This window comes from Barbatula barbatula, assembly GCF_947034865.1.
Source record: "Barbatula barbatula genome assembly, chromosome: 25".
Lineage (NCBI taxonomy): Eukaryota > Metazoa > Chordata > Actinopteri > Cypriniformes > Nemacheilidae > Barbatula > Barbatula barbatula.
Window position 1 is genome coordinate 12,384,591 of NC_136788.1, and position 25,328 is coordinate 12,409,918.

A 25,328-nucleotide genomic window follows, 5' to 3' on the forward strand; every position below is an offset into this window, starting at 1 on the left:
AAAACCTTGCTTCTGAATCATTGTTTTCCATACCTTACTCCCACAAACACACACACACAGATTATTGAGACTCCCTGTGTGCTGTATGAGTATACAGGGAGGAGTATTGTACAAGGAGAGGTAAATGAATGAAGTGTTACACTCATCTTTCCTCACTAGGTTTTGGCTCCTCCTCCTGACTCAGTAGTGTGGGTCTGTATGTGAGCTCCCAGGCCTCCAAAGAAAACAGGCACACAAGTAAGGAGGTACACCTCTCTCCCTCTGCTTTCTCTCCTGCTCTCCTCACTCCATTCACAGACCCTGCTAGAGCTCTCCTTCGCTGGGACCTCCCTACTGAGCACCCTTATTTTTACATTCTCTGCTCTCGCCCAAAGTCTCCATTGCAACATGGACTTTTAGCGATTGAAAACAATTTCGTGCCATCTGCATGCCTTTGGAGTGATTCCTGTTGGCCAAACTCCACTCAGCGATGACACCTTGCTGGATTTGACTTTTATTGACATTGCTTTGAGTTGGATTGTAGGACCGAACCAAACTCGAATCAGATCCGTCGGACATTGTCTCATTGCTGGGCCTGTTTGTTTAAGTGATCAGGTGTATTGTACATGCTCTAGGATGGGATCTGATGTACGTGACCTCAACACGCTCCTTCCCCCCGTGCCCACTTTGCCAGGGGGGAACAGTAACTGCACCCTTCCCATTAGCAGTACTTCACAGTGGCCCCCAATGCTGGACTTCCACACCGGTTCACCTTACAGCTCGCTGGCCCAGCACTCCTTTATCAAGCAGGAGCCCACCTGGGGCACGGCCGACCACCATGAGGACCCTCACTGTGGTTTGAGTGCCTTCACTCTGCACTTCTCTGGACAGTTCTCTGGCACCGGGGCCTGTAGGTACGGAGCCTTTGGGGCCCCCACGCCCAGCCAACCTCCACCCAGCCAGCCGAGGATGTTCAGCAACGGCCCTTACCTGTCTAACTGCATGGAAAGCCAACCTAGCTCTCGAAGTCAGGGTGAGAAACCATTCATAATTCAATATCTCTGTAGTTCTTCATTGGGCCATTAAAATGACAGTTAAGTGTAAAAATCAATAACTGTGAGGTGGGAAAGTCTGTTTACTGTAATAATGCTGGAACATGTTTACTTTCATTTAATGTTTTATTTTAGTCCTTCAGTTAAAAAAATGATCTGTTTTGTATATTTAATTAAAACTTACATTGATCTTAATAAGCGTTTATGCCTCAAATCTACAGTATAAAAGAACATTTTACATTGCCATGATGGACGAACAAAGAAGTTGTATTATTATTCACAGCATATTTTTTTTGCTTCTTAATGTAGTTATTTGACTGAGTTAAGGTACATTGCGTATTGTTATAAGCACAGTAAGTACAATGTTGAACGTTTTGATGACATTATAGTTTGATATCTATGATTAATGTTTGACACTGAAAATGAATTGGCGCTTGCAAAAATGACAGCACGTTTGTTTTAAAAGTCGACATAAAAATAGCACTGACGAACTTACTGTGTGAAACCTTAATCTTTACAGTTAATGTCAAACTACATTTTTATTCAAATATATTAATTTATTTAGAAGAATATTGAAATTAAATAGCAATGACAAATTTAATGAATGAAGCCTTAATATGAACGTTTAATGACATAATGGGCTTTATTACAGTTTGCCAGAACTCGCTTGTGTGAACTTGTTTGAACAGTAAGTTTACATTTAGTGAGTAAATGCATTCTGCGATTTATCTGTCACCAGGGCCATCACCTCTACCTTGAGTAAATACACATCTTAATGCTCCTGTATTTGGCAAAACAATTCACAGTCATTTTACAGATATGCATCAAACACCTCCTCACATGGTCATTTAATACTTGTGACTCATTGCTGTGTCAGTATACAGTAAAACAGACTTTTGTGACGTTTCTGAGTTTTCAACTTATGGAATGATAAAGATTTTGCAGCGAGGCAAAAAAACTATTTATTTCTCTCTATGTAAAGTGCATATATTTTAATCAGAGAACAAAAAATGTGCGTGCTGTGAATGTATTTATTATATAAATTGAGATAACAATCACCAAAAATTAGAAAGTAAAGTTACATACAAGCGATGTTTTATTAAGCTAAAAGGGTAATTAGACAAATCTATAATTATTAAAATAATTAATAAAACGAGAGTAGAATTTGGTACATCATTCATTTCTCCTTATTTTTATCTAACTGATACCCCATGGTAAATAAAATGTAAACATAATGGAAACTTTTAATTAAATTGCACATTTTCTAAAACATGTTTTATATTTTTGCTTCATTTAATAGATAAACAACAGTAACTAATATTAGACAACAGAGACACACACGTATTTTAACATCTATGTCAACCTGTCACTTAGACATCTGAATAATTCAAGCTACCTTTAGATATTCTTTCTGTTGATTTTTCATCATTGTTTTATTAGTCTTAAAAAATTCTAAATGACAAAAATAATTTGCTTTTCCAAACAATTATATCCACATTTCTGCTCATAATCCCGTTTTGCAATGAATTTCAAAATATGCAGATTTTTTGTACCACTGAGCCTGCTTGAGCGACAGTGTTTGATGTATTTCCTAATCAATAATAATAAAATAAGCAATAATTAAAAATAATATCAAATGACACTAAACTCAAATATTGTGAGATTGAACCCAGATCTATTTTTAAAAGCATTATCAATTTTTCTGATACTGATACGATCAAATAGCATTTTGGAAAGTATAAAGTAAATTGTTGACACTACAGCATTACTCACAGCCACTGACTAGCACTTTACTGACCCCCAGGTTTTGACTCTTGCTGAGACCCTGGTTGGATAGAAGAGAAATGGTCATCTTTAATGAGTTTTTCTCTCTCTGAGGTGAAAGTGGTTTGCTTGTAATTAATGAAGATGGTGGTGGGGGACCTTGATTTACGATGTTACGTCTGACCTGGGGTTACACCAAGGCATGATTCACCCCTAAACCTGGTGTCGGCTCTCGACTGCATCGTCCTGCCAGGGTTTATTTACCTCGCACAGCTTGTCCACTCGCCCCCGCTGGGCAATGATGGGGAGGGGGTGATTAGAACCCAAGGAGGAATCTTTTATAACTATTAACTTTTGAGTAGCTCTTTTTGTGTTTCTGTTTAGTGGCAGCTAATGCAGATTTAGTGATATTATTTTTATATAAAAAAATATGATGTTATATGAATATCAGTGTCTGACTATCTATTAAAAGGAATGTACTTACATTTGTATATCTCTCCAAGGTTACAGTGCGGTTGCTTTTGATGGAGCCACCAACTACGGACACACTCCTACCCACCACACCTCACAGTTTCCCAACCATACCTTCAAACATGAAGATCCCATCACGCAGCAAAGCAACATGGGTAAACACGGTTACACGACGCATTAAATCACATTTTACTATGTTTGTATAAATGCACGTATTCTTGGAGATCTTAATCTCCGCACACTTTCCGAGCGCTCCAGAGCTTGACCTTGCTCTTTGAACTTATAGCGTGGCCTTCCAGGGGCAAGTCGCACAAAACGTCCCATCGCCGGACAGCAAATCAGCCTAGTGTTTTTCCCCCAGAAGTCCTCTTTTCTCTCACGCACGCCACAATGTTATACATCAGCAAACCGCTCACTGGACGATTTGGTGTTGGCTGCAGTAAATTTTCTCTGAGGTCTCTGAGCTAGTGACCAGAAGATTCAGCAATGTGGTGTTCCCTCCGGAACGTTTAGAACCACCACGGGACACATTCACAATGTGGAAGCCGGATGAGCCGAAGCACCAGTTTCTCATTTGGACTTTGAAACTTAGAGTGAGGCCTGCGTGCTTATAGCTTCAAAGTCAGCCTGTTGTTTTCATAACTGCTAAGCGTACTCGGCCGCATCTCCACAACCCTCCCTCGCTCTCATATTCCCTTTGTAGGACGCGCTACGCCACACACTCTCAATCATGCGCTTCATTGAAACGGCAAAGTTATGATACTCAGAGCGTCCAGGCGTGCATATTTTTTTGAGACAAAGTGCAGAAATTGTACTTCTTATTAATTCGTGCAGAGTAATATTAAAAACGAGACTTATAAAAACTTTTTTTTTTTAAAAGACTAAACCAAAATAGTTTTTTCTAAATGATGTCTATTCTCACTTTTTGCATCTTCTTGGCCTCATTGGGCTGAAAACAGGTTTATTTACAAGTAAAAATAGCTATTTATGTATTTTTGTTTATATTTGTTGTGTTTCAGGTGACCAGCAGTATCCTGTCCCTCCACCTGTATATGGCTGTCACACGCCTTCAGACAGCTGTACAGGAAGTCAGGCTTTGCTCCTGAGGAACCCATACAACAGGTAGGGCTCCAGTCCTATACATCATGCACATCAAGCTTTCACATGGTCAAAACGTGCACATACAATATCAGATCGGTACACACAAACTTTTAAAATTCTCCTGCTTCAAAGGAACAGTTCACCCAAAAAATGTAATGTAAATTCTGTCTTCATTTATGCACCCTCAAGTTCTTCCAAATCTGTATGTCTTTGTTCTGATGAACACAGAGAAGGACATTTGGAAAAAAAAATTAACTAAACAATTCTCAGCTTCCATTGACTCCCATAGTAGAAAAAATAATGTTCTTGTTCTGCAATACAAAAAAGAAGATATTTTAGAAGAATATGGGAAAGCAAACAGTACTGTAGCATTTTTGACTACCATTGTAATTTTTTCTACTATGGTAGGACAGATTAAGAACATCTCGAGGGTGAGTAACTGAATAAAGAATTTGCTGTCCCTTTAAGAAAGCTCCAAGGTGCAGAACATCAAACTCCAGTTGCCTCCGTGTTTGTGCCAATGTGCTGGGTTGTACATACCTTATCAGCTTGACTCATGAATCTAAATCAGGTGTCTAAACATTTAACAAGTAAAAGACAGGTAAATGTGTGCCAGCAATGGTAGATAGTGAAAATCCTTATTTTATATGACTTCGTATAATATTCACACAGTGATTTAGAAATGTTTTAAAGTTATGCCCCTGAGTACAACTGATATTTCTTAGAACACGTCTCCAGGAAGTTCAAATTCAGTTGTGTTCAGAATTGAGGCCTGGACTACAATCAAAAGCATCATGTCACGATGCCATGAACACATAGAGGACGTGGGAAGTTAAGTAAAAAGGAGAGGAAAGGCGCATGGGAGGTTTTGTTGGTACAGGATGCTCAAATAAAGTTATCCAGTGTGTCTGTCTGTGGTAACTTCCACCTGGATGAAAGAACAACTTTTTTTCAGTTTTTCCTGTGCGTTAGAGAACCATTACATTCCTGATTCTATTTTAGAAAACACAAATGTACGTAAGAAACATACATGTTTTTAAAAAAACAGCAACATTTTACTATGAGGATCCATATGTTAAAGTGCTGGTTTATATAATTTATACCAATCGTGTCATTCAAAACCTGTGGAACGCAAAACAAGATGTTTTGAGAAATTTCTCTGTTGTGTTGTGTAATGGAAGTCAATGCAGACCAGTGTTGTTTGGTTACCAACGTTCTTCAAAATATCTTCTTTTGTATTCAGCAGAAGAATATAAAGTCATTCAGGTTGTGCATGACATAATGCTGAGTAAACATTTTCATTTTCTTGCGAAATGTTCTTCTTAATCTTTTAAAATACAAATTATCGTAATTTTGTTAGTCAGCATCTTGCCGAATCAAAGCTGGTTTCTGTTGAACGTTCATAATAAAGGTCAAGTGCTGAACAGCAGCGTGAACCGGGCCAACACAAACGCTTTAATCCACCACCCCTTTACACTTTCAAACCAGCTCTGAATTCTTTCATTCTGATAAGTGGTTAACTGTTCTCCAAGGAATTCCCTGCAACTTCGGCTAACGGTACGCACACTACGGCCCCGGAGTGATCTCGCATTCCGTGGATGTTTTAACCATGTTGTTTTTCCAGCCCAGAGGGAACATAAAGATTCAAAATAACAGAATTGGGATGATAAGGGGACTTTGACTCAGGTCGAACTGTGTTTTCCAGTTCCCTCTCCACTGCGTTGCAATAAACAGTCCGCTATCGGCAGCAGTTGAGGGGCTGGGAATTCTCAAATGGAAATGTTTTGCTGCTTTTCAATTAAACGTCTGCTGCATAAAGCTCTGTATCTATACAGACTTTTTGGTAATTGCAGTTTTAAGATATAGTACAAACCTATTTAGGTTTCAACTCCAGAATTAAAATTTGGTTATTCGCGACTTAAATCGCAAAGGCAAAGCGTATGAAACTAGTCACGGTCTACATGCTTCTTGCATTTGTGTTGGGTTTGTTAAAACATAACAACACCAAGGTCACAAACACAAAACGTTGTAAAGTGATGAGTACATTGACACTGAAAATTTGAAGTGACGGGAAACACAGCTTACATTAAGTTAACTGCTACACTATAAACGTCTGTGATAAAAAATGCACGAACGGCTCCTTCGACACTTATTTTTCAAAGCAAATACTTACTTCTAAAATACAGGGACTTTCCCTTTGCAGTGTAGCAAAGCCCAGTACCAGGTACCAGATCATACAGCCGTACCCTGTTCCCTGTCTGTGATGAAACACTGTGATGTCAGAATTGCTGGAGATAAATCCAAACTATGTGTTTGGTTGAGCACCTGGCAGGGTAACGAATAGTCCATCAGACAGGCTTTTAATAACTTATGGCAGGTTTTTGAGTGAGACCTGATTTGATTAACTGATACCCTGGTGGTGCGGGTAACCCCTTGTTTTTTGTTCGCATGTGACACATTCATTCGTTCTTACCCGGGATGCCTTTGTCAAAAGCCGGTCCATTTTTCATCCTCCACATTCTCTCCATCTGACTGTGATTGCTGGTTAATAAAGCAAGGAGCTTGTGCTTGTAGTTAGGGAAAATACTGTACATGCATATTTTCATAAATGCTGTTGTGTTGTATCCCAGCAGTGATAATTTATATCAAATGGCGTCACAGTTGGAGTGTATGGGGTGGAACCCTGTCAACAGTCTGGCGTCCACCATTAAGAGGTAGGTCGACGTGACCCTCCCCTGTCATGTAGAAATTCTTCAGTGTTTTGGATTGCACGTATCTGTGTCAGCCAGGATCCACGAGGACAGTTAATCTGCTTTAGTTGAGACACATTTGGGTTAGAATTCACTTTGCAGGATTATTTAACTGTTGAAGGGTTGTTGAATAACATGCGCCAAACTTTCTCCAAACGTACAACATTGGTTCAGCTAAAGTTGCTACGTTGGTCCTAACAAAGCAGTAGGCTACGGTGAACACAATCTCAGGGCGATTCGTAACTATTTAATAAGGTGGTGAATTCGTCCCATACATTTTTGCATGATTTGCTTGCTCTACATCAGTGAAGCTTCAGTTCATCATCGCACATGTTTTTATGACTCGTGGCACCACAAATCCGTCCGAATTATCCATCTTGTAAAATAGTTATGAATTCCCATGCACTCTCAAACTGTACGACCAGTCATTTCAACTTACTATTTTACATTTTGTCAATGTCTTCACGTTACTTCAACCATTTCAACCAATATTTTCAACCAAGTTACATCAATACAACCAACCACTTGTCAAAATTCACAATAGTTAAAATAACTGAAGTTGAAATGACTCGTAAAGCCCATTTGATTGTACTTAAAAAACTTGAAATGACTTAGCAAATCAACAAATTGATCACGTAATGGCTTCTTTTGGGTGTGAGAAAGTACTTTAACATAGAAAAAACAACACTTTACACTTTAAAGACAATTGGACTATAGGTTATAGGTTCACAATAACCTCTCCTGAACTGAAAATTACTTTCCCACAACCCAAAACTCATCTGTTTGTGCCACAGTGTGCACATGCAGAATCGGCCTCTGTTTTGTCCGGCTAGAGAACGATATCCTGCCATATATTTGCCAGTGGCACCTCAGCCTTGACCATGCCGAGTGTTGGCCCGCCTGGAGGAAGCGAGCTGTGCAGGGGGAGGTGGAAGTGTATCAGTGCACAATGGGACAGTTTCTACTCCCTCTGGGACCCAAGCGAGAATCCACAGTCACGTTCGGCCAGGCGGGGAGAAGGCTGTGACCTCTCCGCAGCCTCCCGGAGAGAGCCTGTGGAGCGCTGGGTGACGGAATGATTCATGCGCTGATAAATAAGAAAGACAGGGCAGTTTTTGGTCTTAACTCAGTCATTCCTATACATCCAACTATCTATAATTCAGCGTTTTGCATACCTCCAAATCCCTCGTCTGTTGCGAGACTAGGGTAGCTTTTTAGCTGGGCTCGGGTGAATAAATGAACTGTGAGATGATTTAATGCAGGATGCTGTTTTGGACCGTCTTTTTCGCCTGGCTGGTCTTATGTAGAGACAAAGAGAACTTTATACCTCATAAACTGTTGCACCGCATGCACTTAATTTAGCAGTAGTCTGTCTCGCTTCAAGCACATCACTGTAACAAACAAACAAAAACAACGTTATCTATGCCACGGTTAAGTTTGTGTGGTCCAAAAGAAATAAGGTGTAAAATTGTCCCGACAGATACATAGAAGTGTGTATTTACAGCTTCACGTAGAGAGACGCATACCTCTGAGGGTTAAGCAGAAGTTCAACAGTGAGCAAGACCATACATTCCCCATTCATCTCTTTGACTGGCCCTACCTCAGATTTTTTGGGTAAAAATATTGCACTTCGGAACAGGGAGCAATTTGCCCCAACGTCAGCGTGACTTACAAAGAGATGACTCTTGGTGTTTTATGGCTAGCTATGCCCTCGGTGTCATCTAAAGCTTGTGAAATAATGCATGCAGAGATTTAGGAAGGACTACATCTGCTGTGGGACTTAACGGGAAAAGTTATGAGGTAGCGCTCCTTTTTATGAACAGTTGCTGTGCCTTTGTGCAAATGTTGATATATTTCTACACTTAATATACACGTTTCAATCATATTTTATATCAATCAAATTAACAAATGAAAAAGTAAATTCAGTCATTGCAGACCAATGCTACTTGAAACATGAAACATTAGTATATCGTCGCTGTCCTTCCGAAACCTTGGATGTCCAAATCTGCAGGTTTTCAATAAACACTGTGCTTTTTAAATAATTAAATATCATGTTGTAAAAATGTATAAGCTTTTTATCGGTTAGATATTTGCAAAACCCAGTGATAAACATAAGATGTGACTAATAACAATGATTTATGGCAACTACAAAAAAATCACGAAATATGGAGATTTCAGCAGCGATATGTGTTGTGCCTTTTGTTTTATGGAGTAAAACAACAATAAAACAAAAAGTACAATAAATCCACAAAATACCTGCACAAAACAGCTAAACATCTCTAAAAGTGTTTGTTGCATATTTAATCAAATTATGTTTTTTACAGCAAGGGTCTCTAATATGGTGTTCATGTAAAGTCTGCAAGTTGCCCGCCAAACACATTCTCAATTTCAATATTACATTTTCTTAGTTTTTCGATATTTCCTTTTTCCATAATACTTTCATTAAAGAAAGAAATACTCTTAACATTTTAAATAACATAAACTCTTTAATTTAAATAACAATTTAGAAGTTTATGTACAGCATCATGTGTTAATATATAAAAATATACATATATATTAGATCCAACAAATAGTCCTTAAAACGATTTTATTCTCTCAGGTTCCCCTGTTCTATGGAGTATATGTTTGTTGTAATGTTTATTGAATTATTTTTAAATTGAAGTAATAAAAGGTACTACAAAAATACTTCAAATAAAACTAAAAGTTAATATTCATAAGGTATATGCTGTACCAAATAAATACATACTGCATATCAACTGTTGTAATCATATGCAATGTCATTTACAGTATGTAATTTATAGTATTTATAAATATTAAAAATGTTAATAAAAACTAAAAATAAATTGTAGTCACGTAAGACTTTTAATTTGTGTTTCCTGCTTTTATATCCAATAATATCCATAATCTAATAATCTCAAATAACAGATCATTTCATACAGGCTACCATTTTACAGCCAATTACTGTACAATAACAAACACATTCTTCCTCTTTGAACACCAACAGCCATGCAGCGGGTTATGAAAGCGACCCCAGCTCGCCCATGGTCTACAGCTGCAGCACACAGTACCGCATACACACCCACGGCGTCTTCAGAGGCCTTCAGGTCAGTATCTCCAAGCTCACAGCCAACTGGAGTTCACTCTCAGGACACACAGAACTTCTCTGTGCTCTCGACATGCCGACCAAGGTCAGGCGAACACACAGACTCTAACAAACACCTATAGGCTATACACAGCCTTCAATCAAAATTATAGTTGAAAAATTATCAACCAAAAAAGAAGAAGAAACTCTTTCAGTGTGCTACAACGCCGTAAATACCAAATGAAAGAGAGACAGATGCGATTTGAAAAAAAGCCGCAGAAAAAAAGATTGTGACGCAACGTCAAGGCTATGCGAGAGGAAGCAGGCGCCTGCCAGGAGAGTTGACACATTTGAAAGGCATTTCAGGATGAATAGGGAAGAGGAATCACTTAAAAAGTCCATTAGCCATAAAGCTGCAGTTTCCAGTTGCCTGCTGCTCGCGAATATAAATCATTAGGTCTTAATTAATGTCTGTCAGCGGCCTTAAAACAGTTAAAGAAGACATACTCCAGATCTGCTCTCCTTCACAATGACATGCCTTTCTTCACTTCTGTGTTTACTCTCTTTCTCTCTTTGTCTTCATAGAGCAAGGTGAATTCGATTTTAATTCGACGTTCACCCTCATGTCATCCAAAACCTTTGTGACTTTATTTCTTCTGTGGAACACTTCAGAAGATTTTTTGAGAAATGTCTCAGTGGTTTCGTGTCCATGCAGTAGAAGACAATGGGGGGCAATGATATTTGGTAACCAACGTTCTTTAAAATATCTTCTTTTGTGTTCTGCAGAAGAAGGTCATACTGATTTGGAATGACACTATAATTTGATTTAATAATCATTTAAACAGAAGGGTTAAGTCAAACACAGCCCGTCGCTGAACTTGACCGCCACATACAAATCACACGTAGCATGTTAGCACGCTGAGGTGTATTGCTTTGCCTGCTGTGTTATCATCCCCACGGGGTCAATATATAAATCTGACGCTACAGCGGTAGAACAGTTTAGTAATTTACTTATCAATAGCATTTAACACACATTCATTACAGTGCCAGCGTACGGAAACGCCATTATGCTAAGCGCTAGTTAATTAAGAGCAGATGGGCTTTGGGCGGTGGGCAAATGAGGGAGATGGGAGGATTAGGGGGGAGTGAGGCAGTGAAATAGGGTCTGTCTAACGTCCGTGACTAACTGTTCACAGTTAGAACTCATATCAGCAGCGTGGTTAAATCTCAATGATCATTTCACAGCTAATTCTGCAGTAATGAACCGATTGACCATGCTAATTATTAGCAGTTTTCACAGCTAAGAGCTGCTGTGCCATTGCATGGGCAATGTGCTTGAATAAATTTTTTTGGAGGATCTATTGACAGAAATGCAATATAATATACTTAATTTTATCTTTAGAGACAAAAGACCTTACATAATGAAGTGTTGTGTTTTTTTATCTAAGAATGAGCTATTTCTATCTACATACACCCTCTTTCGCCATGTGTTTCTACAGTAGCCCTAAACGGACAAACTGCTCTACAGAGCGTGTTTCGTAAATACGTATCTCCTTCTGCAAATAACAAAAATGTGACGACATCTTAGTCCTGTGAAAGCCTGTGTAGTACTTCGAAAGGGAGGGGTGAGCGGAGGACTAAACCGTTGTTTGCAGTTCCTCACCCCCAACCTCACCGCTAGATGCAGCTAAATTTCAGACACTGGACCTTTAAAAATCAATATATGCATTTGTTGGCTTTCTCGCAGGATGTGAGGAGGGTACCGGGCATTACCCCAGCGATAGTGCGCTCATCCGAGACCAACGAAAAGAGGCCTTTCATGTGCGCCTACCCGGGGTGCAACAAAAGATACTTCAAACTTTCTCACTTACAGATGCACAGTCGTAAACACACAGGTGAACATTTTTTTCAGACTAAAACAACATTCCCTGTCAGACGTGATCCATCAGCATGTGGTAAAATGTGTTTGTTGATCTCCCAGGGGAGAAACCCTATCAGTGTGACTTCACAGACTGTGGTCGCAGGTTTTCCAGATCGGACCAACTGAAACGGCACCAGAGAAGACACACAGGTTTGGCCTCTATGTGCTTTTTTTCTTGGTCTCTCTTCCTGTATCTCCTGCTTTTCTTTACTAGTAGCACATGGAGTAATTTGAGTGATTTAGGTGCTTTTAGGTCAAACCCTGTCTCCAAATTGCAGACAATTGATTTAGCGTTGAATCAACGTTATGCTTAACGTTGATTCAACATTAAATCAAATATCTTTGCTATCTGAGTGTACAAGTCCCCTAAAAACTTATTCTGATTTTCAAATTTCTCAAAAGAAAAAAGTGATGCCAATCTCTTTCAGATAGGTCTCTTTTCACATACCAAAAGACACCTTAAAAATCGCCCACAAAGACAGTGAAAAAATAGAGAGGTGGAAAAAGTGTGATAGCATTACACATTCTGTCTGGCTTTGACATACATTTGGGTAAATGTTAACATTTTCACTCTGAAAATGTTAAATGCTCTTTAAGTTTGACGATTTCCTGAATCAGGCATATTTAGTAAAAGTTTTTGTCGATGTATTGCTATCTCACTTTGAACACACATAGTCTCACAAGACAGTACTTTCTCCTGACACCTTTTTAGTACGGCCTCTCCTCTGGCCCCTATTGTAGACTGTACCCTTTTTCTCCTTTGTGTGTGCGTGTGTGTGTAGGGGTTAAGCCCTTCCAGTGTGACACCTGTCAGAGAAAGTTCTCACGGTCAGACCACCTTAAGACCCACACCCGGACACATACAGGTAAAACAAGTGCGTATACCTTTTCATTTTTTCATAATTTCTCTTTGATGATGAATTTTTGAACTTCCAAGTTATTCCCCTTAATCGTGCCAAAATGAACTCTAGTTTGGTCATACACTGCGTTCTAAAGTTTGTATCTCTCTTTCTCTTTCCAGGCGAGAAGCCCTTTAACTGCAGATGGCCAAATTGTCAGAAGAAGTTCGCCAGGTCCGATGAGCTTGTGAGGCACCACAACATGCATCAGAGGAATCTGACGAAGTTGCAACTGTCTATTTGAGTCAACGTTTAGTCTTAGCAGTAGTGCTGGTCTGAGACCTGTCCCTCTCACCCAAAACATACACTTGAAACTTTTTGCATTAGGAAAAACATGATCAGTGAAGCAAGAGCTCACCTGTAACAACACATTTTGCAATTTAATAAAACAAATGTTTTATTAAATTGATTTTACGGTCCATCGTGATGAGCCATTACGACCATTAGTAGGTGATAAAAATGTTTTTGTTTAAAATATCTGAAGGTCCAACTCTATTTAGAGAGCACAAATGTAGATATACAAATGTTTATTTTTACCTAAAAAATAACTTGATTATAAACAATAAGAATCATTTTTTAAGAGTCAAATTGAGGGAAACACTTGAATGGCCGTAACGCCTCTGTCTAGCAATTGATGCATTCCTCAACACTGAGCCACAAAGCTCATGTGGATGACATGAATTCTATTCCTGCTGGTGTCATTTCCTTACTTCTTTAAATATTGAAAAATAAATAGTAGGTCTATTGTGTTTGTTTTGGATCTCTTGCTACTGATATGATCTGTTTTTCTTTGCAATGGTGAAGGTCATGGTTTGGTTAGGGGAAACTGGCACTAGAGTAGCACTTAGAAACAATGTTTTCACGGGAATCCTGATAACAAGAGTCATTGTGTCTGTATGCGTAGCGCCCCCTGGAGGCTGCACGCATCTAACTCCAAAACATTTCAATATAAAACCGTCTGTTTCCAGTAGGGGAACCTTGTCGTGTTTTTCTGGGATGCTGAGACTAAGATGTGAAAATGTACTTAACAGTTTATTTAGTTGTCAGCAGTTTTCAGACTAATTTATTATGTTTGTTGTAAATTAAAATGTAACTTCTTCCTCCTTGTTAAACTTTATCCAGCATCTTCTGCAACATTGTATCTGAACTTGTTAAATTGTTCCACTGACGTGCTTGTTTATCCTGTCAAAAATCCACTCTTAGACCTTACCAGATAATTTATGAGTAGGTCACACTGGTTATGTGGCTGAGCGGTTAGTGTCGAGCTGTAAATATTAGTTTCAATCCTCAGCCAACACCAAAAAAGAAAAACAACATTTTGTTCATGGGAAATGTGACGCGTATATAATGGATAGAATGTGAAAAGCATTTAGACGGAACGTTTTGCTGTTGTTGTTTTTTTAACAGACTTTGTTTGTCTTATATCTATAGTTGTTTTTTTAATAAAACACATTTACTTCATGAAAAGCTCAGACTCTCCTCTATATTGAACTTTAACCATTAGGTTAGGCTACGAATGTGAAGAGAAAAATATAAATGATCTCTTGATAATTTTTTTTATCAGGCTCTGAAAATGTACAATGGATTACTAAAGTATTTTTAACCCTCATTTACAGTCAAATTCACTCTTAAAGTAGGCTACAAGGCATGACACAAGATTTTCTTTGTCACAGAAAGCAAGATTTAGTTTGATTCAAAAAACGTCTCCCCTCAAATATACGAACTCTTCATTAAAACACTATTTCAATCTGAAACAATTTGCTTGGCTCCGGCTCTGTGTAAATCAGCGAGCTTCTCCACCCTATTACTCATGCTGAAAAGTCCCTCTGTATCTCACAGAGACGGTGCTTAATCTCTGTCCTAGATTTGGTTCGAGTGCCCTTTGAAGGCGAGGTGGCTGCTTTGTGTAACTTCGCCACAGTCCACTTCCAATGGACCCGAAGTCCGGAGAGCGTTTATACTTGCCACTTAAATTGAAAGAATCATTGGTCTTGTCTCAGTGGGAAAGCGGGAATCTTCAAAGCCAGCAGGCGGATGAAACTAGCATTACAACAGCTTGGAATGACCAATGACTAGCAGTCTGTTGTTTGATGGCTGTTGGCCTACAGAAGGGAACATAATGAATCTGGGGACTAAAATATTATAGACAAACCCGAATTCCTCCGTTTTTCATTCCCTCTGCACTTTTTCTGCTCTTCTGCTCTTACTTATATTTCTTCTGATCACTGTAAAATAAGTCTAATCAGCAATCTGTTCTTTTGGCTCTGATACCAGAAGATGAAAGTAACTCATTCTCATTGAACTTTCTAGTCTGTGATCCTTCCAAAGGCTGATAAAAACTTGAGAGTTAATTTGATAAAACATGATTGAGAGGTTAAAGGATGTCTCCAAAAGAAAGTGTGTGTTGATGCAGATGCAGCGGTCTTACATTTTTGCAGCATCACTTTCGTAAGGTATTAAAAAAGCTTTAGAAAAATGCATACACTTACTTTTTTATTAACACTTGTATTTACAAAATAAATATACAATACTTTGTGCTTACTGTACAATAATGTTTAAAAATAGTATCATCATTTTATTTCTATATTTACTATTATTTTAAAGTAACAAAAGCTGCACGATTACAGAACAACAAAACATCAAATTTGCCTTGTCAGTCATCCTATTCATATTTCTTTCACATTCTTCTGAATAACAACTGTCAAGGCCTAGTCAGAGCCTCACAAAGAGATGAGCTTTAATTACAGGGAGATTCTCCACTGATAAACAGCCCAAGATGATCTCTTGACCAGGCCAGCTGGCCGTGCCTGTGATGCCTTTATGACCCTGGAGGTGGTCGATCAGTGAGCCCGTTCATTCAGAGGATAAGATAAGAGAAAGCGAGAGTGATGAATTATGGGCAGAGGATGGACTGTGAGGTGAGGTGAGATGAGCGAGCTGCTTCTCTGACCTTCCGCCGCAGATGTGGGGCTTTATCAGGAGCTTCGCTTAAGGAGGTGGGCGGCCATTATAGGATTTAATGCGGCTTGCTGCTGCGTAAATCAAACTATTGTTTGTAATTTAAGATAAATGCCAACTAACTTAGTCTCTATTCCAAACAACAAGTGCAAACTAGTAAACTTGATACAATAAACGAAAGCATAACTAAAAAATCCAAAGTTCGTAAAGAGATTTTCACACAAAGTCATATGACAGCGTGTGTGTGTTTGGGAAATCCCCCAGCTGAACCAGGTCTCTGGAGTAATGTTGTAATGGCTTTGGCGATACTCTTAACGTTGAGGTCCTGGTACGGCTCTCCACACTGTTACTATGAGACTGCATTCCACCCTTTCTATCTTTCTTACACAAAGACACTCTAGTTCTACGTTATGCAATAGCCCTCCACTATCCTGGCAATGTCATCAGCCATACCTCTGGACTTCCTCAAATCATGCAGTAATGAGGGCGAGATATGCTTCTTCCTGGGCGGTTTGTGTACAGCGTGTGTGCAAATCTAGTTTCGGTGTCCTTAATGTGATCACATATTCGAGAAATATTGATCATTTGGAAATTTCATGGTGACTTTAAGCTCAGACTCTCTTCACCAAAGAAACCATCAAATAGCCTAAATGAGCCAATCGTTCATTCACATTTAAAAAATACATTTCAATGGGTTTCCCAGCCTTCATTTTCATCAATATGACAATCACGTCATATGTAAACTATTTTTTGAGGTGAACTATCCCTTAAGCTTAAATAAGGACTTTCGTCTGTTTTCTAGTGTATTTAAGACATTCGAAAAATCTTGTACATTTAAGACTACCTTAAAAAACAAATGGTTTTTACTTTTGTTCCAACCAAGGTTCTCTCTACAGTTTAACTGCCTCTAAAACTGATTGGCATAAGAAAGCAAACAGACTCTGGATGACAAACAATCTTACAGAAGTTGTTCCTCCAGATGTATAGGCCTAAAGGCCAGAAGGTTAGCCCAGGCAGATCTCCTCACCAATGGCCTCTCTGACCGACACTTATCTCCACAACACAGCGTCCGGAAAAGCCTTCTGTCCACACGTGCAAGTGCAACAGCTCTTTAAACGTCATCCCCACGACGCCATAATTCACTCCTGGATGTAAAAGTGGGCAATGAAGACACCCGCTTTGATTTAAAACACTTTTAAAAAGCAGGGAAACGGGAGATGTTTGTGCACGAGTGGCTGGTCAATCTCAATGCCAGATCGGCATGTTTTAAAGAGACTATAGTCACTGAAGAGGAATCTTTAAATTAGCGCTGTTATCGTTGAAGTGCTTCAGAGAAACTTCTTAAAAACGGTTCGCTCAATGTTTTTTTTTCACGTGAAAGACTTCACAGCAAAGGACATCATATATGGACTTTTACTGGGAAATAACAATGACAACTTCCTGGTTAACAATATCCACATGCTTGGGAAACTTTTTGTACATAAATCAAAATACCTAAAGCTGATACCAAGGTTCTATGCATTTCATGGTGAATTTGTTTAATTTACAAAAGCCCTTACAGTGATAAAGAAGAAACATGCAATTAGTCTTTTGTCTACCATAGAAGAATATGATTTAAAAGAAAAACCCTAGCCCCTTATATATATATATATATATAATCTTATTATTATTATTTTGTGTGTGTGTATTTTATGTACCTGTACCCGTTTTGTACATTTTATTGGTAAGATCTGTAATTATTGCTATATTGTTTGTACATTAATATTTGTTCAATAAAAAATAAAAAAAACTGGATGGAAATTACAGATGGACGAACGCGCCTGACCCGGAGTTAACTTCCGGTCTGTTTTTGTTTATAAGTCTGGCATGGCTAATAACATACTATATTTTGATCGCTTTCAATTAACATTATTTTATTGTATAATATTAGTTTTGAATAAACAATTAGTTGTATTTAATTGTATGTTAATTTTATGAAATAAACAATTTATTGAATGGGTTGTAACGGTTCTTTTACCGCTGACCCAAAATAATAGCTAATGCTATTTACTACTTTTATTTATTTTCTTGTTTTCAGAAATAATCTATAGTGATATTTGTGTATCGTAAATAACATTTGGGCCACAAAAGCGCGCACGCGCAGTGACGTTTGTTTGTTGTTGCTACACAATTTGACAGTGAATAGCAAAACGGCTTCTCGGGAGAAACACATTTTGTATTTCTGTACTCTATCATTCCTTCCTGTATTTTAAGGGTGATTAATCTAGAAAAACATAAAAGCACCCTCTTTTAGGCAATGAATAAGAAAGCATCGCATAACCCGCAAAGACACGAAAGAGCGAAAATGTAATAAGTCACATTTTAAGCAAGAATGGTGAGTAAGTGGTCTGCATGCTTGAACGCTGTCTGAAATACCTTTGGGAGTTTAGTGCCCAAAGTAAATAAAGGATATTTCGCTCATCCACACTCCCAGTAGCAGCTAAAGTTCATTATGATCTCCTCTCATTTGCCACGATTCATTTGGGAAAAGGAACAATACTTATTTTAACTGGATAAACAGCCTTATCGAGATGTTGAAACTTTCGGAAGAGGATTTCCACGAGCGATAGCATCTTACGCAAATATGATGATAAAAAAAGCAACAGAAAGAATGCGGTTCACGAGGGCACGGGATAAATCTCGCTCCGCGGCTGTTAGTGACAGCCGTGTTTGGGTTGCACGGAACCATTTCTGCCCACATTCTGCTTTACATGAATCACATTAAGTTGTGTTTGTTTTGTGTATGTTTTGGCTTGATCTACAAACGTAACGGTGACAAAGTAAAAGTTTTTTTGCTGTATTATCAGTTCCGGAGTCTCGTGTGAAAAACCCCTCATTAAATAGTCAACAAATGCAAACTTTATTCTCACATCAAACCTCTACTTTTGAGAGTATGTTTGGCAGTTAGTGGACCATCTTTCTGTCTAGTGGTAAAAACATGTAGCCATTTGGCATATTAGGCCCTAACGTACATATTTAGCTTGGCAAAATAACCGGAAATAAGAAAACCTTTCCACTGCAGGCTAAGTTATCTTAACTATCACCGGGGGAATAAAACCTCTGACCATATCATATAAAAAGATGACGTGATCTATTCCGTAAGGCAGGAAAATAAAATGATCTGGTTACATATTTATATCCTCGAGTTCAGTCGTAACGTTACAGTGAAGGGAGTAAAAGGGTAAAGAGCGCCTTCTACTGCCCATTTATAGTATGACAGCTGAGAAAAACGCATTTTATCTTTTGGTGGCAGGTCATTATGAGCTGTCTCAATGGAATGAGACCACAGTTCAGTCTGCAGATGGATGATGTAAACTGTCAGACCTTGGCATGGATTAAATAGATCATAGTCTTGTAGAAACCTGGGTATGAACAACACTCGATTGTGTGCAGACCATACAAACCATAGCATATAGAGATTTAAAAACATGAAAAAGTTTTAGCTCTAAAAAGCTCATCGCCTGGACGATATACGATTTTAATGTTTAAAAAGATACTTTATTGTGTATTATGTTGACTCTGATCTAATAAAACTGTCATTGTTTATTTTGACATTTTCAAGTGGTTAATCAAACAGACAAGCTAAGTTTAGTGACAATGCACAATGTGTTTATTCAGCCTAGTGAGTCGACAAGGAATTAGATGTCATTCATCAGGCTTGTTAAAACAAACACACACAATCAAACCCCCACCTAACACATGTCTTGAGCCGAAGGACCAAAGAGTAAACCTGAAAGGTCAAAGGTCAAACGTTGGGCTATTTATCTGATTTATTGGAAGCATTATGGTGAGAGATACAGAAACGTGTGTCACAACAAACTGAAGCGTTAATAGCCTGATTTAGTGACGCTGGGGAGGGGGGGGTGGTGTTTTTCCTGGGAATGGGGGGTATTTACTTTATCTAATGATCAAAGTCATTAATTTATTTATTTTTTTAATGTATTTGATTTTCGTTTTGAGGACGAATACTAATCTGTATCCATAAATTAATCGATCGAGATTAATCTATAATAAACATTACCTGCAAACATTTCACGTTTCAATACATATTTTTATATGAATGTTAACAAAATTAACTAGCTAACACATTGTAGATCATTCTTAACGCAACCTTAATTTAGCTTTTAAAACAAATGTAATAATGCTAGTACAGAATATTTGTAAGTATAAACCGTATAGCATGTAATACAAGACCCTTTATTTAAGCACACTTGCATAATATACACGATATACACAATACTTGTATACTTAATACAATAAATATATATTTGTACTTCTTTTCGTGGTGTATCAATATCTTCTCAATTCTTTTTCAAGAAGTACAAAATAAATGCGTGAAAATAGTGTACTTTAAAACTAGTGTATTTTAGTCCACTTATGTTGCTTGGAAGTACACAATAAATAACTGCAATTAAATAATAATAAAAAACGAGGAGAAATTCTTACTTTTCTTATTCTCAGAATAGTTATTTAATTACAGTAAAAGTTTACTTGTAATTTATTATACCTGTCCTTAACATACGAAGTACGTTATTAAACCACATGGGGGCAGTATTAGTCTTTATGTGAGTGCACAATCAAATGCGTTTACTCTCATGTATAACAACAATGCGTCAGCCATAAAAAACACAGAGAAAGTCAGCGAATGTAGTTTAAATATGCATGATGTGTATGGAGTTGTGTGTCAGTTAGTGTGCAGTTCAATAAATAGGTGAATTATTCAGGTGAAAAAAGCCTTAAATTAAACATGACCTTGTTTGGCCTGTGAGAGAACTGCATGGCTTGTCCTGCAAAACAAGATTACCCTAAAACAACAGGGCAGCATGTTATAGTAACACATCTACATACTAACATTCATACTTCCTGTATAAGGAAGGCACACATTGGATCTCAGACGCAAATGCATACACAAACATACCTTGACTATTCTGAATAGGCCTACTGTAAATGGACAACTCTCAATAGACTGTGTTCTAGTGGCTTGAAAAATGAATCATAATATTTTGGCACTACTTTTTGCAGATTTAAATCCATCAAACATTCCCTACTTAGATATGCTAAAATGAATTCCTGACTGTAGCCAAGACAGATCCTTGTTTAGATGAAGCATGCCCCAAGGATCGCCTACTCCAAATTGGATTACATGTCAAATAACCTTTGTCTTTGTGAAACATATCCACACTGGCAAAATCCATGCCTGGCACGTTAGCAAGTCAAATGAGGCCGTGGTGCATATGCTAATGACACATTTGATTTGTTCATGTCTTGCTCTTGTGTATGTAAATGCTCTTGTTTGATAAGACACACAGGGAGAAATGTGCCATGTACATCTGGGTGAAACTGAGGGGGGACTGGATGTGTTGTGTTAGTCCTGGCCTAAGGCGTTGGATGGTCTCCCAATTCAGTGCTTGTAAACAGATTACAGTCAGTCTGTTTTTCACTGACGTCTTCATTATTTCACAAAGACAGTTTACATAATTTATTTAGCCGCTGTTCCTTTCGTTGTTCACAATTAATGTCATTAACGCTTTCGTCAATATCATCCTTTATGACCATGATTTAGTCTCGATAGCAGAGTGGCTTCAAGAAGATCATTTATTGATGGATGCACCAGAACACATACAGTACATATGGATTATCATAATTATACAGTTTATGGTCATTTTCGCTTAAAATGAAAGGCCAATGTCCACTCGAGAGAGAGAGTGAAACACAAAGGCTTATGCAGACACGTCAACAAATGCTTAAATCCCACGTTCCGTATGGAGAGGAGTTTATCAACTTGGACTCCAAATTGACGCCACACCCCCACACAAACTTGAGTTTGCTAAATAATAACATCCTATGGACTTCTGCTATTTTTATTAATATTTTGACTAATCCCAATCCTAACTCTATAGGAGAACATCCAAACTTTAGAAAACATGTTTTGTGAATGTAAATGTATACATCTATGAAAATGTACATATTTCTTTTTCCAGGTCATGTCCCCAATGGAAACCCTGGTTAGATTTAGTTCACCTCTTGGGACAAAAATAGTCCCCAAAGTATGGATAGGTATGAACAAATGTACACTTGAGATTTTTTGAGGAAACCAATGATGCATAAATAAGAGGCCATGATTCAAACAAACAATAAGCATCTGCTAAGCTAACAGGATACATTAAACTAAAATAATGTAAATATTACATTGGACTGAAATGGCCACAATAAATCTAGAAATGCTGATTTGAAAGTTTCAGTTGGCAGCAAACACTGTTTAAAGTTATAGTCCACCCAAAAGTGAAAATGTTTTCATAGTTTGCTCACTCTGTTGTCATTTCAAAACCTGTATGTTTTTCCTTGTTCTGCAAAACACAAAAGAATATATTTTGAAGAATGCTAGTAACCGAACAACAGTGGTACCCATTGAATTGCATTGGTTTCTGGTCCAAGTAAATGGGTACCTCCCACATTTATCAAAATATCTTCTTTGAACTATCCCTTTAATGTGACATTTACCACCTTGAAGCATTGGACGATTAAAATCTAGTGTCAGCTTTTGACCTACTGTTAAATCTTTGCAGTGCCTACCAAATTGGCGGTTGTAAATCTGCCCTGTGTCTTTTTAAGAAGCACTTGCCAGACTATTAAAATGGCATTTACTCTGTCCTGTACCATAGGATAACAGGGAACCACTGAGAAATGCATGACATCTGGCCCTTGGTAAAAATTCAGGGTTTGAAACTGTTTTCCAATACAGTTTTATTAATTATAGGGGCCACTGACACCCAGCAGCCATTTAGTTAGACTGGGCAAACGATTTGAAATTCCTAAACACAGTGTCAGTTAACCATGTGCCCGGAAGCCACAACATTACGCTAGTTCTCTGGGGTCTCGTCTGTGTCCTGAGGGTGGCCATTGATTAATACTTCCACCGCTACAAGAAAACACATTAAGCTTTTCATTTAGGAACTACTCTAGGGCACTTTTAACCTCTTGAGTGTATAGCTGCCCAGTGCTAGTCTGTTCATCACGAAAGAGCCATGGAACGAGAGATTGTCAAGCCAAGGAGGTTGAAGGGAGGGTCTGTGGTGGGTCTCTATTGAGGTAGAATATTAATTAAATGTTTTAAACAAACATGGCAAAGGAACGAGGAGGCTGCGCGCCATCTGCTTTCTATGGTAGAAGTGGATGGAGGGGGGGTTCTCTGAGGAGGCGTCGTGCCCAGCGCTAGTTTAGCTTCAGTGGCACTCAAAGACAGATGGGATCCTCCTTCTCAAGGGAAAGGCCTACAATCCGCCTCCAGCCATTTTTCCATCTCTGTGTCGAAAGGAAGGAGGGATGTGCACATGGGCTGCAGAAAAAGATGGCTAGAGAGCCATGATCGGAAAGACTTCAGATTCAGTGTAGGTAATGCAAACACCTGTCCCAGCTGTGGACAGTGTGTGTGTGTCCGTCCCGAGAGTTTACAAAATAGAGCAACGAGGAGCTTACAGGCTCACAAAATGACAAGTTTTAAATTTGATATCTTGTAATATTTTTTCTGTTAGCCTTGGTAGCCATTCATCGCCTTCAGTTTGCACCTTCAGGGGGGTCCGTTTGCGATCGCCTTTTGGAGAACCCCTTGGACAGTTCACAATCCCCTTTTCCCAGGAGGGCCGGGGGTCACCCTTGGTCAGTCCGTAGTTGCCTTCGGGAGGGAAAGAGCATCCTTGTTCCGTCAGTGGTGGGCCCCCGTATGCGCATGGGCCCTGAGATTCGACCTCACCTTCCCCCTTTACGCCGGCCCTGATAACATGATAGTATTTGATACATTTCAACCATACATTATGATCGTACCACAATAACCATAGTTTAACCATGCGATTTGTATTAAAACCATGGTAATACAAATAGATATTAATTTTCTAAAACATGGTTAGTACACGTATACCTTAATCAAACCATGATTCATTTCCATTAAATAATCCCTTAAATCATTGCTAAAGAAACAAATGAGGTTTTATTTTTTACAAAAAGAAATAGTTTAATAAAAAATAATTCAAATTGTTGACTGCTCCCTCTGTTATGCATAAGGCACATGAGAAGTGTCCTATTGGGCAATTCAACTGTTCTGAAATAGTGGGATTATAACACCTAGTCGTATTAAGCGAATCATTTAACCTGATATTTTTATGCCATATTTTTAGTTTATTGCATCTCATGATGTTAGCAGAGCCGCTATATGTACAAAATATTAATAACACACTTGACTGTTTGGTGTGCACGCTGATTCCCGTCACTTTACAAAATTGCACCAAACCCATTCACCAACACAAACGTCAAGCTTAAAGTGTAGTGACACAATTTCTGCGAAAGCTATTTTCCATTCAGCACATACTTTTAAGTTCCAAATCTTATCCTTCTAGCCTCTGCCAATCATCCAACACACTTATTCATTAGCACTGACACCTGATGCCAATCCTTTGTTGAATCCTCAAAAAAAGGTGTGATCGTAAGATGAATTGTGAGTCCTCAACAGGAAACCTGTGATCTATGTTCTTTTTCACTGAAAGGTAATTATGCTTCATGTCAGATATAATTTCCCGGGCCTAATTTTCAACCTACAGATGGATCTAATGGCTCTTCATTTGATGTCCTCGTACATCTTCTCACAGCCTGAATTAGTGTTGTCAAGGGACCGAGGTTGAGGTTTCTTCCTTCTAAATTGGAGAGGGTTAAAACTCAAGTATCTCAAGTCAGATTTTCAGTCTACTTTCAATAGTTAATTCCAGTTTTTTATTAAGAACTGGCTTTTTGATGGGCTTCATTGACTTCAAGCTGGTAAAAACGACAATTGTTAGAAGCATAATTGGACACGAGTTCATGCTTAAACTTTGAAACTTAAAACAAAATGAAAAGTCAAAACGAAGGCAGAATATGAAAAGCTGGCCTCAAAAACCAAAACAACAGGCATGTGACACATTTCAGTCTTGCATGGTCTCCTCACATGCACTAATAGCTTACACGTCACATAGGCTGTCATGTCACCGAGAGAGGACAAAACCAGAACCACGTCAGGATGACACAGAGACGTTGTTAGTTTCATTTAAAATTACACCAAACAAAAGCGAGCGTTTAGCTGGGTTATCACCTTCCCGTGTCACTTCATATAATGCCAAGCGTCATTCAAATCATGGCAATTTCTGCTTGCTCGTTCATAGTCGCCCACAACACCGAGGCCACAGCTAGCATAAGCGCTGCCTCCTATTATCGCGACCCACATTCCGGCACTAATGGCAAGCAGGGAAAAAGCGCAACACGCTGCAGCGCATAATGACACGTAGATGA

At 38.6% G+C, this 25,328-nt stretch overlaps 1 protein-coding gene across 4 annotated transcripts; it reads left to right on the forward strand.

The window, feature by feature from the left end:
* The first annotated feature begins 211 nt into the window (after positions 1-211).
* Positions 212-14,481, forward strand: wt1a (WT1 transcription factor a). 4 transcript variants are annotated; one of them, XM_079449721.1, is made up of 9 exons: positions 212-1,012; positions 3,299-3,421; positions 4,286-4,388; positions 6,998-7,081; positions 10,122-10,221; positions 11,947-12,094; positions 12,181-12,270; positions 12,903-12,986; positions 13,142-14,480. In XM_079449721.1, exons 1-9 carry the CDS (start codon positions 616-618, stop codon positions 13,261-13,263), a joined length of 1,251 nt encoding a protein of 416 aa, XP_079305847.1. In that variant the 5' UTR covers positions 212-615; the 3' UTR covers positions 13,264-14,480. The 4 variants fall into 4 exon arrangements, with proteins under 4 accessions (XP_079305847.1, XP_079305846.1, XP_079305848.1 ...); XM_079449720.1 differs by having other exon boundaries at positions 219-1,012; positions 12,903-12,995; positions 13,142-14,481; XM_079449722.1 differs by lacking the exon at positions 6,998-7,081 and having other exon boundaries at positions 219-1,012; positions 12,903-12,995; positions 13,142-14,481.
* Positions 14,482-25,328: the final 10,847 nt, after the last annotated feature.